Source organism: Scylla paramamosain, chromosome 30 (genome assembly GCF_035594125.1).
Source record: "Scylla paramamosain isolate STU-SP2022 chromosome 30, ASM3559412v1, whole genome shotgun sequence".
NCBI lineage: Eukaryota > Metazoa > Arthropoda > Malacostraca > Decapoda > Portunidae > Scylla > Scylla paramamosain.
Genome location: NC_087180.1, coordinates 9999784 through 10016957, shown reverse-complemented (window position 1 = coordinate 10016957; position 17174 = coordinate 9999784). Strand labels below are relative to the sequence as shown.

At 37.3% G+C, this 17174-nt stretch overlaps 2 protein-coding genes across 11 annotated transcripts in view; both read right to left on the bottom strand.

Moving 5' to 3' along the window:
- LOC135116244 (TGF-beta receptor type-1-like) overlaps window positions 1-10470 on the bottom strand; it is a 45845-nt gene extending 35375 nt beyond the window's left edge. For 8 of the 9 annotated variants that reach the window (XR_010276220.1, XM_064033618.1, XM_064033619.1 and 5 more), the window contains exons 1-2: window positions 10307-10467; window positions 5601-5687 (exon numbers count right to left, since the gene is read on the bottom strand). Coding sequence is in view for 8 of the 9 variants with exons in the window: in XM_064033618.1 (XP_063889688.1) it covers window positions 5601-5687; window positions 10307-10361 (142 nt within the window). In the remaining variant the exon portion in view is untranslated. Of the gene's footprint in view, window positions 1-5600; window positions 5688-10306 lie in introns of all 9 variants that reach the window. The other variant, XM_064033622.1, reaches the window with a different exon arrangement.
- A 1963-nt stretch (window positions 10471-12433) lies between these two features.
- Window positions 12434-16931, bottom strand: LOC135116243 (tRNA (adenine(37)-N6)-methyltransferase-like). Of its 2 annotated transcripts, none has more exons than XM_064033617.1 (6): window positions 16718-16931; window positions 15673-15830; window positions 15214-15364; window positions 14750-14916; window positions 13539-14268; window positions 12434-12922 (listed from the first exon to the last, which is right to left on the bottom strand). In XM_064033617.1, the coding sequence occupies exons 1-6, from the start codon at window positions 16780-16782 to the stop codon at window positions 12703-12705; spliced, it is 1491 nt and encodes a 496-aa protein (XP_063889687.1). In that variant the 5' UTR covers window positions 16783-16931; the 3' UTR covers window positions 12434-12702. The 2 variants fall into 2 exon arrangements, with proteins under 2 accessions (XP_063889687.1, XP_063889686.1); XM_064033616.1 differs by lacking the exon at window positions 16718-16931 and adding an exon at window positions 16565-16695.
- Window positions 16932-17174: the final 243 nt, after the last annotated feature.

Here is a 17174-nt window from a genome sequence, read left to right as displayed (position 1 = left end):
AGGTTCCTGTAGCCTTGCAGAGAAAGGAGCAACAGAAAGTCAGTAGAATTTATGGTTATAGTTTGGAAGTCACTACTTAACTTTGAAGAAGATTTTTAAAACAGTATGTAGAAAGACTTTTGCATGTTTACAAATAATTTTCTCCACTTTATAAATGAGATCTAATAGCAACAATATTGCTTAATTTTAGCATCAAGTCACTTTTGTTGTTATCTAACCTATTTCATCTTTTAGGTCTTTGTTCTACATCTTTAACAAGCAGTATTGTATGTTCCCAGTGTTGTGTTGCATTAAATTGAATATATCAGTAAATTATGAGTGGCTCCAAAGAAGATTGAAGGGTGTATTGGGATGAGTATGAGAGATTTATGAGCATTAATAGGTTACATATAATGCCAAATGAGCGAGGCTGCCTCACAGATGAAGAATGTACTGAAGATGCATCAAGTGTATCATGACACAACCATATAGATGAATGGTGATGCACTTCAAGTATCCTCAGAATAACCAACAATCACACAAGAATATACTTTCTGTAACATCTAAATGACAGGCAGGTTGGCAGGAATTATTCTTTCACGACAGTGATTTTAAAGACAATGTTTTTCATCTGCTCAGATTTCCTTAAAAATTTAACTTAAAATTATGAAACAAAAACCAAGAGCAGTGTTCATCCTTCTACTTTTACAATAGTGATATTGCCAGAATTCTAAGTGCTGCAATTAAAGTATGAGCAGAAATGTAAAAACAATTCACTGAACACATTGCCACCTGCCATTGTACTACATTCATATGACTTGTCATGGCTGAGGCTACAGCCAACATGCATGCTGCTTCACTAACCTTACACTGTTTATTGGTGCTCCAGACTAGTGTTAATATTACTTTTGATTTTTCACCTCTTTCTCTACATCACTATCATTTACCTATTTTGAACTATGGCTCCTTTGGTCATGGAGTCAGAAGCCTAGGTTTCCATGAGTGCCTGACCATATCCAGCATCAACCCCACATTTGAAGTACTTAGCTCTTACTCGCCATGCACCCACAAGATTTCATGCAGCTTGTACCCAACATATGCAGTATTTAACCCACACCTGCCCTGCATCCACAAAATTTTTAGGCACACAACTCAAACCAACCCCACATCCATATTATGTGTCCACATACTATCCAAAAAGTAAACAAAAGTATTTTGCTCAATTGGCCAACCTCTCCTAACCTTTAGAGTCCTGGCTCAACCTTCATCCCAACCTTCACCATCCTGCCTGCCCTCTTCCAATCAGCAGGGCAGCTACCTACCTCTAATAACCTACCCAGTTCTGTCCCCATCATTCATGCCTACATATCACCTCACACATTCACATTTTATAACCAATATCTCCTTAATATTTGCTGTACACACCTGTTCCTACCCAGCCTCTCCAAGTGGTATAACCTAACAAGAATGATGATATAAATAAAATCACTAGGGTTTATAATCAAGATAGGCCTTAAAGTAACAAGTTTAAGCTTGATAATTACTCAATAAAAAGAGACAAGAAGGAAGTGATTTTCAATTACTATGGAGGATGTCTGCAATAGATTCAGTAATCAGGTTGTTAGTGCTGAGTTGACAGGGAGACTTAAAAGATTAGGTAAATTTGTGGACAGTAATATTAAGGATACTGATAAATAGGTTCATACAGGGACTGCCACATGTACATGTACTGGCTTCTTGCACCCTCCCTTGTTTCATCATGTGCTAATGTTCAGCCATGTCCCCTTCATATGCTGCCCCATTTAGTCCACCTCAATTAATGTGCTGACTTCCACTTGTCCTATACCCAATCCATAAACACCTACATCTGCACTGAAATCCACATCCATCCTTCACCCAAAATATATCTGCAATATCTGTCCATACCTGCAGCACCAAGACAAATCACTGCCACACACACACACACACACACACACACACACACACACACACACACACACACACACACACAAACACACACCACTACAGAGAGCAGATGAGTTTACACCACATAGCAGACAACACCAGGAACCCACCACAAACTATCTTCCCATCAATCTATCTATCTCTCTGATGCCTTGCTCCCCCTAACAGCACCTCAGAAGTTAGCCACACCAGACAACCCTCCACTTCTCCCTATCCAAGAATTCTCATCATGCTTGTGCAAGTGCTTGGCTTCTGCCATTTCTATCACATATATCCTTTATCCTATCCTTCCATCTTCTAAGTGGTCTTCCTCTCCTATTAGCACCTTCAATTTTACTCACATGCACCTCATTTACAATTTGTCGCTTTTCATCCCTTTAATATGGCCAGACCCTCTCAGTGTGTTCTTTCCACCCATTTCACCACTCAACAATTTACATCACTTGCCTTATTGTTCATACCACATGTCTCATGCACAATTCATATACTCCCTGTTCTTCACTGATCTTCACATTAGTCACTTCCTTTAGTCTCTCAGTGAAGACTCTCTAGAAGACATTTCCTGCCACTCTGAGCTTATCCCTTTGTACTTATCATACTATTTCCTATGACCTTTACAGGAACCGCCTTCTTCACTCATCTAATACTTCTTGCCTCAATGCTAGTTTACATGTTATATGCATCCAGTCTACTACTAGCTGTTACTTTTTCTATCTCCTCCCTACCATTCCTCTTTGCATAAAACTTTCTCCACCTGCTTCCACATTCATACTAGATACTGTTGCTCCTCATATTGTCTTCTCATTCATCAAACAATCAAAATGCCTCTTCCACACTTCTTCCACCTTCTTGCTACCTACAAGAACTCCATCCTTCCTCTTCACTCATATATTCTAACATTAAACACTTCTATCCCTCATATTTCTCCTAACTTCCTTCCAAAACTACAACTTATTTGCACTTAACTTTTTATTCAGCTTCCTATTAAACTTCATCTACTTTCATCTTACTTTCTCTTCTTCATTCTTTCATTTTCCTAGTACAGGACTCTGTACTTCTCTTCATTTTTATTCATTTTAATTATTTATTTATTTATTTTATTTATTTTTTTTTTTATGTAGGAGGGGCACTGGCCAAGGGAGAGAGAGAGAAAAACAAAAAAGGCCCACTGAGGTGCTGATCCCAGTGGGCCTTTTCTTTTTGTTATAATTTTGTTGCCCTTGGCTGGTGCCTCTCCTAAAAAAAAAAAAAAAAAAAAAAAAAAAGAGAACTCCAGAGTCTGGCATTGATATTTTCAACATTCTGTTATATGCTTTCCTCTTTTCTTTCACAGCCACTTTAACCTCTCCTGTCCACCTTGCAATTCCCTTTCACCTAACCCCAAACCTTCCATACTATACCAATTTTGTTGCTGCTACAGTCGCTATATCCTTAAACACTTCCTTTGCATTTGATCCTTCCCCAACTGCTACCCTAGCCATCCACAATCTTTCACCTACTTTCCTATCACATTCTTCTCTATGCTCCTTCCTCTCCTGCCTTTCACTAACCACTATTATACTCACTTTCCATACTTCCATCTATCACTCATTTTCATCAGACAATTTTCATCATTGTACCAATGCCACTACAATAACAAACATTCCACCTATCACTCATTTTCATCAGACAATTTTCATCATTGTACCAATGCCACTACAATAACAAACATTACTAACTGACCTGAAGAGTTCATGCCACTGTCTAACCTAAGTGCAAGAATACAAATGTGCAGGAAACAAAGGGGCAAATATTCTTCCTCTCCAGCAGCAGAGTGTGGGACCAGGCTGTGTCTTTTACTACTGATGCCCTTCAATGATATACAACAGATAATTATCTCTGATATACAACAGATAATTACCTCTGTCCTTTCTATCATGTGGAACACTGTTCTCCTTCACTACTCATGATCCACAAGCAAACATTATTACACTTCTCACACATGACATACAGATGCTCCTTGAATCCTGAGTCCACTCATGTCAATAAAACCATTCCCTAAATTTTCTAAGTTTCTATCCACTTCTAATATTTGCCACTCCACCACTATGTGCACCGCCTCAACACAAATCACATCTCCCACATGAGAAAACTCCTCTGCACATTCCAAGAAAATACTACAGACATCAAACTGTTCTAGTCTCTCTCTCTCTCTCTCTCTCTCTCTCTCTCTCTCTCTCTCTCTCTCTCTCTCTCTCTCTCTCTCTCTCTCTCTCTCACACCTCTACTCCAAATAATACTTTACCTGTCTTTATGTACTTCCTATCATACTGTTTGTCTTTTTAATTCAGAAAAAAATAAATAAATAAGCCTCACACATCAGGTTTTTAACCTTATTGATGCCAAAGCAACTACAACAAACTCTCCATTTACACGTGATCTATATGCATGTTTTCTCTTTAAAGCTGTCTTTTATTTGGGACAAAATTTTCTATATGATACACTCTCCCTCACATTAACGCAATTCAAAACTCCCACTCTCCCTCACTACAGACTGTCACGTCATGAACACCCAAACATGGGAATTCTGCAGTCATCTCCACTCAGTGCATGATGCTGGTGTTGTGTGTATGTGTACACATGCGTGTGCAGTGCACAGTTGCATGTACTGTGCAATGTTTAGACAGCATGGTAGAATACAGTTGACCTCAATCTTTTGTAGCGTATGCACAGTACACAGTCTCTGCATGGCCATCGCCCTGGTTAGGTATGCTACACCAACCTCTGTAATTTTTCCACCACTCCCCAAATGGCAATCAAGCGTCCTTCAACTTCCACTGATAGCAGTGCCCCCAAGAAGAGCAGGATGAGCCTGCCAATCACTGTCTATCACACTCAGTGATTTTGTTCTTTTTTTTTTTTTTTTTTTTGTGTGTGTGTGTGTGTGTGTGTGTGTGTGTGTGTGTGTGTGTGTGTGTGTGTGTGTGTGTGTGTGTGTGTGTGTGTGTGTGTGTGTGTGTGTGTGTGTGTGTGTGTGTTTACATCCAATAAAAAATTTTGCTTCTCATTGTCTATGATTCTTACTCCTTTTCTTATATAGCATAATTTCATAATGGGGAAATGAATGAGCCATTGCCAAGACAGCAGTGTGTGAGGTGGCAGGAGAGCAGGAGGAAGGACAGCAGTGTAGAGGAAAGTTTGCTTACCTGTCAGGTACCGTCTGAAGAACGGTAAGGGGGTAATGATGGAGAGTGAAAACTTGAGTTTCTATTTTACTGTGGTATTCATGATAACAAAATACTATTCATTATGAGAAAGCAGATAAGAAACTGAAATTTCCTACTGTCTAGGAAGCTAACTCCCATTTTAACCACTGTTCTTTATAGGAAAATCACAATCTATCTACACATTTTCTATTTAAACATCTATTTAAACAGTCTCTAAGGACATTTCCCCAACATAAATGGAGAGTTTACAGTATTTTAAATATCTGCTATTCACTGAAAATAACAACTTAAACAAAAGAGTACTTGACCTACCAGTCCTGGCAACATCTTTCTTCACATAAAACTCCTAACCAGAGGGAAGGATTAAGTAATTTTAAAACAGCAATAAAAGTATCAACTATGAAAAGATTAATTTTCATCCTTTGTAAAGAAAAACAAGGAGGCTCTTACCTGCTATTTTGTCGGAGATTGTTGATTGTATGGTTGTGTAGTTATCTGCAGTGAACCCGGGGGTTCTCACTTCCTCATCTTGGAAAGCTGGAAAAGATAAATTTACTGTAGGCATAACTAAAAGACAGCAGAAAAGGAAAATCAATGGATAACTGTTTTTTTTTACTGTGTAAATCTGTCACAATTTGCAATTTGATTTTCTCATTTATTGGGCAACAGTTACTAAAAGCTTCAAAATGCCAAGTATCAATATAATAAAAAAAAAATAAAAAAAAAAGCTGCATAAAAAAATGCATGTAATTATTCATTCCCAGGGCAAAAAAGAAGAAAAGATACCTATGACTAGGTGCAGCTTATCACATCCTCTTACATGAACAGAACACTGATGCACAGCTAAGGAAAATATGAGATGAAGTCCCAGCTAATGGACTTGTCAAAGAAGCTATATATTATTGTCTTATTTGGCAAGATGCCTTCTAATAAATGTTAATCCATGTAAAAATAAATCAAATTTGTTTCCTGATCAATGGTGATTTATTCATAATCACACTCTATAAACTAAGGATTGTAACATACACAGGTATCAATCACAGGAAAGATTATCCACATTAATAATCAATAAAGACAATCATGCTTCACTTACTATGACTGTACACGTATACACACACACACACACACACACACTGTACATGTCAAGTTTACTCAACCCCAGGCAGTTTGCCAACCATAACCTAGGTCACTATCACGGCTTCTCAATGGACGCTGAACATTAATTTCTTCAATATCCAAATGATACCATCACAGGACAAGTAAAGGATGAATTGCACATGCTAAAGATTGTGTGATGAGCATTACATAACATGGATTTACTACACACATATTCACACTCATGACACATCAAAATGGTCCAATGTTATAGCCATACCATATAATATATATATATATATATATATATATATATATATATATATATATATATATATATATATATATATATATATATGAGAAAGAAAGGTTGGTAGGATGGAGAAAAGAGAGTGAAAAAAGAGGTGAGGGTACTAGAAAAGAGGAAGAGGGAGTGAAAGTTGGTGCCCCCTACACAACACTGCTTGTTCTGTATATAATAATGGTTTATGTTATGTAAGCAACCCTACAGTCCTAATTAATAAGATCTGACATTACATCATAAAAACTGAGAATAATTAATTATACAATATATATGGTGAGAATGGTGAGATGAAACTAGAATTATGTTCAGAGGAGACTAATGGTCTGGCTACCAATGCACACAATACACATAGGTACTACCAACACAATGAATGAAATGCTTGCATTCCACAAGTTAAAAAATAATAATAATAAAATGATGCCAAATGTAGGTCAAATTTAGAAAATAGTAAATGGTGAGAGCACAAGGCTGGTGGCTCTGTGCCATGGTATTCATTTACAATTAGTCTTTTTTTTATTTTTCCTCTTTTAAGAGAGAAAGAGAATAAGAGAGGGCAAGGGAAAGAAAAACACCCATACATCTCAGTTTTCTCTCCTGATATATGGCACCTCCACATAATGCATTCATAAACACTGGAATGGTAGGTGAGAAATTTGGTCTGCCCTGCTCCTAGCCAAGGCCCAATCCTTAGTGGTAGTAATATTCAATACTGAGACTTAACGACAAATTTCTGTTACCTACATTCTGAACGATGGTTTTTATGGACAATGTCTGAAGAATCTTGAGAATTTTTGACACAATTAAATGTATGTTATGTCACCACTCTGCTTATATGTATGTGCAGCTTCATCATCATAAACTAATACTTCTACTATTAATATTGTTGTCTTAGGAAAAAAAAAAAAAAAGATGTGAAAGGATACAGAAAAATGGATAACAGGATAAGAAAAATTAAAGTGAAATACTAATAAAGGAATAAAATGTGAATACATGGGATATGAGCTTCAAGAGGTGTGTGTGTGTGTGTGTGTGTGTGTGTGTGTGTGTGTGTGTGTGTGTATATATATATATATATATATATATATATATATATATATATATATATATATATATATATATATATATATATATATATATATATATATATAAAGTGGGGGGGACAAGTGTGAAATGTGCATTAAGGATAAATACCTTGAGAAAAATACATCATATGTTTAAAGTTGTTTGCCAAATATATGCCTCTTTACTGAAACCAATCCAAAGAGAAAACCATGAGACAAAGAAGCAAATATATATCAAGTATAAAAGAAGAATGAAACAAGTGATTTAAGAGTGAAAACTGAACAAAACATGAACATGTTGTGCAATGTGTGTAAAGCCAATAAAATCATATACAAGAGATTAAGAGAAAAGAATAAAGAAAGAGGAAGCTAAGACAAAGTGAAGGATAATGGCTGGAAAATGGCAGGAGGACAAACTATTTGAAGAAAATGTAAATACCCATATAAGTGGATTAGACACCTACTTTACAAAGCTGAGAATAGAGGACAAGTGGAAGGAAGCAATAATACATATGCAAAAATATAAGACAGTGATAGTTTATATGAAAAACAGAGACAATGGGTTGTTGAAATTAACATAAAGTGACTGTTCAAGAAATAGATAAATAAATAAATAGAGCATCATAGAAACATGCCAAAATTAATCTGAAGGCAAGATAAATTAGACATGAAAGGCTTATCAATGTGAACTAAGGATGAATGCACACCTAACACAATGCCACCCAGGCCACCATGACCACCGAGGTCTGAGTGACTCGGCCAGCCTTCACCACTCCACAAGTGTCCCTTCCTTGCACGTCAATTTTTAGTGCTTCAGTTTCCTTTTCAAATCATCCCCTTTTCAGTTTTTTTTTCTTATCTCCCCTTTTTCTGACCTAGATGAAGGTAACAGAAAGAATGCCAATGGCACTAATGACATGATTTGCATGAACATTATATTTCCCCCTATGACTATAACTTGTGACAAAGTATCTTCCTTCTCATATATATATATATATATATATATATATATATATATATATATATATATATATATATATATATATATATATATACAAGAGAGGTAGAAAAATGTAATTTGCCATTCCAAGAAAAAGATTGATTGCAAACTACTCACTGATATCAAGATTTCTTTATTGGTATTGTACTTGTTTGATTGAAACTCAAGATAATTCCTGTTCTTATTACACTGATCCTCAAGAGTGTTTTGGGCTACCAACAGTTTCTATGTATGAGGCACTCTGGTCCAGGACAACAAAAGAAAGTAAAAAAAATAAGTAATTACATAAATTCATGCAAGCATTTAGAAAATAAAGGCAAGGTGGGGGAGAGCTACCAAGGTGCCAGTCCCCAAAGAAAACAGCCACATGGATTATCCAAAGAGAAGTGTCTTGAAACTTCCCTCTTAAAAGAGTTCAAGTCATAGGAAGGGGATAATACATATGATTAACGGAAAAATGAATGAAACATTGAGAATACTGATTAATTCTTGCATTAGAAAGCTGGACAGCACATGTGTTAAATCTGGATCTTATTATAATGCTTTATAAGAATAAAAAATTTTGCACATGATAGTCCTAGTAACAAACAGACAAGAGAATTTCAGCATAAAAAGAATAAAGAATGTAGGTACTAAATGAATTCAAGCACCTTTGTTTTGATTATTGCAAGCATGGAAAGTGAGGTGAGATGAGCAGTGTGAGGGGAAATGAGAGGGGCACCTCTGAGACAAATGATGCAAGAAAGGACAGAGGATAAGCACTGAAGAATAGAAAAAAAACTATAATAGAATAGGAAAAAAATATATATAAAACTTTAAAAAAAAAAAAATTAAATCAAGAAAAATTAAGTCTCCAAAACTCTAATTGTACACACAATGAAACAAAGCAGTTGAGAGATGCCTATGCAAAGAAAGCATGGAATGTGTCAAGAAAGGAAAACAGATCTGATGTGTCAAGAGTAGGAAAAGTTGGTCACATGAAAAGACTAGCAGGAAAAAAAGATGACAGTGAGAAAGTGCAAATGAATATGGTTGCTAGATACACTGTGGACAAAAGGATGACTTCTGAAATAGGAGGGAGGATGGGAGTGATTAGGAGACAGGGGTGACAGGTTAATGTGAGGATGAGACCAAACACACAAGGAGGCAATGGAAGGAGGAATGAATGGCAGACTTTGTTATAGCCACCTCTTGGTGATTTGTTCCAAGAAGAGGTATCAGAAACAGCAAGGCAGACATAATGATATAACTAGGCATTACAGCCACTGGGCAGAATGTATTGAGTTTTCCTAACATTTTCGAGTGATTAGTAAAATGGCATAGAAAGCAATTAAGATAACCACATTAAGATTCCGGGCTACTCATGCAGTGACAGAGTACAGGTGCCAGTCAAACAGCAATCAAGCCGTGCAACTGGAGTCTGCTACCACAGCTAATTGAAGGAGGCCGACCACGACGAAAAAAAAATAATAAAATAAAATAAAAAATAAAGCACGGCAATATACAGAAGTAACACCGTCGTTTACTACAGATGACAACAGTCGTTCATCAGTCATTTCCCACAAACAAGACTCACTAGAAACTCGACTAGTGGTGACAACAAGACTTCACCTCTGCTCGTTTACTAGTGACAACAAGCCTTATTAGAATGTCTGCTTAACACGCCCCCAGGTAGCCACCAGGCACAGACACTAACCGTCCACGAGGATAACAAGGCAACACAGCAACAAGGAATTCCATAATCGCCTCATTTTGGCGTCCGGGAGGTCCAGGGAAGGGGTTTAAAAGCTACATGTCCTTCGCTTTCTGCTCCCCGTACACTTTGTTATTTGGTCACTATAAGGAACTCCTGTCTGGAAACTAACTATGTCTGGGATTGTAAACCTTTAACAAAAGACTACAACTAGAGTATTTAATAGTACTAGATAAATCTTTTAAAAGTATTAAGTATTATAGTTGAGTGTCGTTAGAGCATCTGATTCTTCTTTGTGAGTAGAGTTGTGTTGTCTATACTGTGCATGGCCGCAGTACGCCTGGCTAGACAGTCTCAGTATTCTTCCGCATATTGCACCCTTAGCTTTTGTATGATCAGTCAATAAATTAATTAGTCATGCAGTACCAGCTTTTCCCTCTCAACATCCCATAGAGGAAAGACGTCAGCTAATGCGCCATACCTCGACTCTCTCTGTCTTTCCATGTGTTATGTATAATACACCATGCTATAAAATAATACATAAATGTAGAAATAGATTGTGATGCATAACATTACATGATACGAAATAATATTCAGTACATCATACGTGATATATGATAAATGGTGATAAACGATGATTAATAATATAATGCATGTCATACGCATATTCTGATATACTTTTTTTTTTACGGTAGTTAGATAATCGGTGGTTAGGTTTAGTTAGCTGTGGTCACTTGTAAGTGGAATCTTCTTAATAATATTGGGAATAACTTCATATCTGTTGACTCCTACGAAGTTTTAAATCTACCGAATCTTCTTCATCAACAATATTTACCTCCATGTAGTCATAATTTCAGTAAAAACATAAAATCAGCCTTTCATAAAACCGTGTAATACGCATTAATAATGCACGAATGTTTGGTCCGCTCACCAAATACTGTCTCGTCTACACTCTTATCTTTTTTTTTTTTTATCGTTGAGAGAGAGATATAATTATCCCTTACTACCTGCAACTTTCACTGCTTGTTACCATGGCAACCCTCCCACTCAGACAAACTCTCTCTCTCTCTCTCTCTCTCTCTCTCTCTCCTCGCTTCTGCTTGCCTCACCTGCTTGCTGCCATCATTATTTGGATTCGCTCTCAGCATCACCGTCTCTCTTTTGTAATTCATGTTTTTTTTTTTTTCTTGATGTCTTTCAATTACCTTGACAAAACTGTCATTATTATCCGATATACTTAATTTTAGTTTCCATTTTCATCTGGTGATTCTTAATTACCTTGAAAAATTATCGTTTTCACCTGTTTGTTTCCTCATTACTCTGATTCGCTCTCGGTTTCACTTGATATCTTCCATTTATTCATGTTTACTTGTTTTCAAAATTAATTATTATTTCAAAGTGCTCTCTCTCTCTCTCTCTCTCTCTCTCTCTCTCTCTCTCTCTCTCTCTCTCTCGTCTACGTAGTCATTCCCACCTGCAGTCTCTTAATTGTTAGTTTTCATTCTCATTTGTTGTCTCCTAATTACTAGTTCTTGCTTTCACCTGCTCTCTCCTGATTAATACATTACTAATTCTCACCTGCTGTTTCCTAATAACTATTTTTTTATTCTCACTTTCTACTTCCTAATTATCAATTCTATTTTTCATCTGTTTTTGCCTGATTACTAGTTATGCTGTCTCCTAATTATTAATTCTTATTTTCACTCTACTTTTTTTCTGATTACAAGTCCTCATTCTCACCTGCTGTCTCTTTATAATTATAACTATTTTTCATCTGTTATCTTCCAATTACTTTGCTTAGCCATTATTCTAGCCTATTGTCTCCTGTTTATTATTTCTTTTATGGCTCTCAGTCTCACCTGGTCCCTTCTATTAAAGTACTACTAAAGTTTTCGTTCTGGTTTGTTGTCTTGTATGTTTAGTATTTTTCATTATCATCTGTTTTCTAATTCTCACTTACCTGCTGTCTCCCAAGTACTTTAGCCAAACTCACTTTGATCCAGGCAGTTATAACTCATAAGATTGCTGATTTGTCTTTCTCTATGTTAACATCACCCACATAACAATGCATAATTTCTTATAAAGATAAGTAACATGTCTTCTTGGTTCCAGTGTCATAAAAATGCATGATTTCAACAATGTTTTTATTTTCCAAACAGTTAACAACACAAGGAGAAAAAGTATGTATAAAGTACAAGATTTGAGGAACAGAGGAGAAAACTTGCATGATAAAAGTGACTGAGAAATGAGAAAAATAACATAAATCTACATAAAGAGTAACAAAGGGACAGGAGATAAGAAAATAAAGGATTATGTCATTTACAAACACACGATAAGAAAAGTCATAGAAATATGACCATAAAAAAAAAATAAATAAACAGATAAAGATAAAATTAAGGTCACTCTGCTAGGGAAATATCAGACTTAGTGGTGAGTGGCTGAACCCTCAACACCTCAGCACTGCTCCCCTCAAACCAGGCAGTGATGTGAGCAGTGTCCACAGAGAAGTAGTATAGGAGAGAGGCACATTTCCTGCGGCGGTAGACTGAGCGGGGATCCTGCTGCAGCACACTAGCAATGGCCCTCCTTAGCTCTCCCCCACCAGACAGGTACTCAAGTCTGTCAGAAGTGAATGATGTCATGATTGAGATAAGCATGATTGTAGTCAGCAGATGAATATCTTGCATTCACTTCCTCAGTCTTCTGATCTGCTAAGAATCTGCCAGAAGTGAATACTGTTATGTTTGAAAGAGGGATGATTGTAGTCAGCAGGTGATAAACATATTGCATTCACTTCACTGTTTATGTGCTTTCCCTCAGTCCTCTCATCTGCTCAAATTCTATCAATTGTCAGGTTTTATATGGAGGCTGCCAACAAATCAGTCATTAGGTACAAGAAAATCCAAAGCACAGTAGGAATGCAGCATATTACTTGATTTCTGACCACAACAGTAAATGGAGGGAGAGATTACACCATTCACTCTGGCAGGGTGCAGACACACATCCATGACTTTAAAAGAACACATTCTCAAACATTCTGATATCTTAACTATCTTTAAAAAGTTCTACTGGTAGTTACTGGAGATTTTAAGGGTATTGTCGTGATTCTACATGTGGTCTAAATGAAAAATGAACTAATGACAAAGATGAACATGGAAAAAAATGACAATTACATTAAAATCAGCAAATGTATGCATATACTTTCACATGAGCTGTCATTCCCATCTTTCCATACCTATAGTTTTCATCCTCAGCTTGATGAGAGAAGGCCAGAAGCTGCTGTTCTGCAATAGGATTAAACAGCACTTGAAGGGAGGCAGTAGGAGGTGCAGTGATCCAGGGAGCTATCACCACTGCATTCTGATCTTCACTCCCTTGCTCACCCTTGTCACACTGCGACAATCCCCTTACATCAACAGAAACATGCGTCTCTTTCTCCTCGTTTTCATCTTTACTTCTTGCCCCTATCTCTCTTACATGATCAAGAACAAGAGTCTCTATCTCTCTATATTCTTCTTCACCTGATTCTGAGATCAAATTGTCTTGTTTCTGGGCTTTACTAAAACTCATTTCCCCTTTTGTCCTATTGGGGTCTTCATTTGTGGCAGGTATTTCACTCAGTTTTCCCAATTTTGTGATGTGATTCTCTAGTGCTTTCTTGCTCAAAGAAACTCCACTTTTATTGCATGTTATTCTTTCAGTTTCTATTTGGGATCTTGATTTATCATAAGCTTGGTTCTCCTTCTGGCTCAGGTCACAGCTATATTTTTCACCCTCCAAGCAATGCCCAAGAGGTAAGAAATTTCTATTTTCCTTATCTTGCTTAGTGGAGACTGGTGCTGTCTGACAATTTGCAAAATGTGAGGCAATGACAGGTGGGGCATCATATTGTAGGATGTAAGGCTTGATGTCCAGTACTGGTGTCCCATCCAGGATGTCCAGGCCTGACAGGTGAAGGCAGTCCCCTGTGATACAGACAGTAAGTTAGGGAAGCATAACATATCAGGAAAGTGAGAGGTCTTTATTTATGGTTGTATACATAAAGTGGTTGCACATAATGTTAACAGCTCCATGCTCTCTGTATTGTAAGGTTTAATATAACAAAAAAAAAATGAAAATAGGTCTCTGCAGCAGTTTTTTTGTGGTACAAACAGCAGATTAACAATAGACAACACACCAGAGAGGTGAAGGTCATTATACTCGTAAATACTATTATTTACAATATGAACCATTTCAGCCTCTCTAAATTTTTGTCTTAATTTAATGAGGAATAAAACTGGTTTCCAACAGGCAGTCTCCAACATACATAACACTTCATGCAATCTAGTCATCTCTGCATATATCTGCACATAATGGAGGCCACTTTGTTTTCATGACATATATCAGTTCTTATCTAATAAAGAGAAGAAATAGTAACAGCTACACACTGGGACAGCATCACACTACCTTCAACTTTGTCAAGGCGTGCAAGTGTCAAGCCAAGAGGGTTGGGTCGGTGGGGGGAGCGAGTGCCAAACACTCCCACACGCTGCCCACCCAGCCGGGGAGGGGCCACCTTGGATCTCCGGTGGCCCCTCCCACTCCCCTCATTCTTGTCAAACACAAATAAGATCCTGCATTTAAGAAAGTGTACATTATAGCCTCCAAATGGAAAACTCTCATACACATTTCCTCACTGTTTTGTAATCTCTTGTTGTCATGAAGCCTTAATCATCATCATCATCACCATCATCACAATTCTGTTAGTACTTATTTTTACATAGCTTTCAACAGCCTATCAGTTATGAACAGTCTTGGGTGCTTGAGGAATAAGGAAAAAAAGCTTCTCTCTGACTTAGAAGAAGTGAAGAACACAAAAAGTCAGCTATACAAGGAAAAGTCCTCACCAAATAAAAGAACTGTGTCCTCACCAAACATGGGAGAAATCCTCAAGTCCCTGGAGTGCGTGGTGAGGGTTGTTGAAGGTGTGTGTGGCCAGCCTCAGCACACCCCGGGTCAGGCTGCTCACACTGCCTTGCCGGGGCGTCCCATTCTTGGTCCGGAACCAGGATCTGATGTGGCCTGTTGACAGCAATACACTTGATAATGACATCACCCTAATTCTGACATTTCTGGAGCATGTTGTATTTAAAGAAATCAATTGAATTAAGAGGGAAAATCTAATGTACTACATGTAGTTTAAACTTTAAGCTTTTTTCTTCTTTTTGGAATGTATCTTAATTGATACTGAAGCATTTATCACATATCTCAATTGTTTATTTCCTCATCACCATTGTTAACCATCAAAATTTTACAAAAATTTTTAGCTGATAATGAGACTTCCAGCACATTCACTCATGTATCAAATCTCAAACAGCAACATGTATTACCTATTGCTTCCCAGTCATGGAAGAGGCCTGCATCTGGGGCACTGGTAGGCTGCAAGGGAGCCTGCAGAGTGGGTAGGGGAGTGTAGGTCCTGGCCATCACCTCCTTCAGGTGAGACACATCTTTCCGATGCTCGGCCTGCAACCCTCGGATGGTTTTCCTGAAATATGCGTTGCCATCAGTTATGCCACTCACTAAAAATCTCATATAACACTGAGGGTGAAATATGTCAAGATGACATGATTAATTTACCATTGGCATAATATGAAGGTAATACTGATTCCATCATTAACACAAGGATTTCAGCTTCCCAGAGCCTCTTTACTCATAACAGCAGTGAGGGCTGGCTGGGATTTTTGTTAATCTGAGCAAACTTATGTCTAGCTTAACTTTACCATATGGTCTTTACTATTCTGTTGAAATTCCATTTAAAATTTCATACAATTAATTCTAGATACATAAAAATGCATTGGAAATTAATAAATTTTTCTTCAAGCAAATGGTATGTGATTTACCAAAAAAATAACAAGTTTCAGTTCACTACAACAGTAAGCTAGGAATAATAAAGCTCTTGACTGGCTGCATAACAACCTGACTTTTGAGTCACCTCCTGCCATCTATCACCTTATTTCAGAACCAATTTCCCTTAAATTCTGTGGCTTGAGAGGAAGATCTTATGAGGACAATATCTTGTTATATCAGTGTATGTCTGTTTCATGAAAAAAAAAAAAAATACAGTTATAGACATGGATGATAAATAAAGATAACCATGTGTCTGTCGTGTACGTTCTGCTACGTGTAGGCCTACTGGCTTCTTGCTGATCTAATGCACATTAACACTGCACTAACTGATAACCTTACTGTAGTTTACCAAGATACTGATCATCCTGTTACCTTACACACCAATACACAAAAGTGCTACTTGCTGGTTAGTTGCATACAATTCACAATAGTCTAGCTTCCATCGGGCCTATTAGCCATCAGGGGTCTTTCAGTATTTCATCTACAGCACTTTAAGATAGCGTGTTAAGCTGCCACGCACTGCACCTGAGGTTGTTGAGTTCGTTGCGTGCCTGGGTGAGTTGGTGGGCGAGGGTGGCGGCGTTGGTCATCGTGGAGGGGATGGAGGGAATGCAAGGGATATCACAGTTCCTCTTGACCAACGTGTGTGGTGGAAATGTTCGTGTAGGTTTTTCTTCTTTGGTTTGCCCTTCAATGGTTTGGTTTTCTTTTTGTGCGATGAGTTCAGCATTAACTACTCTAATCTCACTGACTGACCTCTATTAAGAGCTGGCGTGTCAAATTCATGGGATGGTCTCAAGTGACCCGCGAGGTGACAAGAGATTTTTCAACTCGTTACTATAATTGTTATAAGTGAGGAAAATGTAACTAAACTGTTAAGACGAGACATAATAACTTTTACCTTCTACCTTAATAATGCATTTTTGGTAAACCAGGATGACCAGCAAAATAAGTTGTAATCTTGTCTTGCCAATAAGTAATT

What these genes read in the sequence shown, in the direction of transcription:
- LOC135116243 (XM_064033617.1), bottom strand. Translation starts at nt 16,782, where the DNA reads ATGACCAACGCCGCCACCCTCGCCCACCAACTCACCCAGGCACGCAAC. An exon ending in GAGGATTTCTCCCATGTTTG is followed by an intron (nt 14,917 to 15,213) that starts GTGAGGACACAG and finishes TCTTAAATGCAG; the next exon opens with GATCTTATTTGTGTTTGACA. An exon ending in ACGCCTTGACAAAGTTGAAG is followed by an intron (nt 14,269 to 14,749) that starts GTAGTGTGATGC and finishes TCTGTATCACAG; the next exon opens with GGGACTGCCTTCACCTGTCA.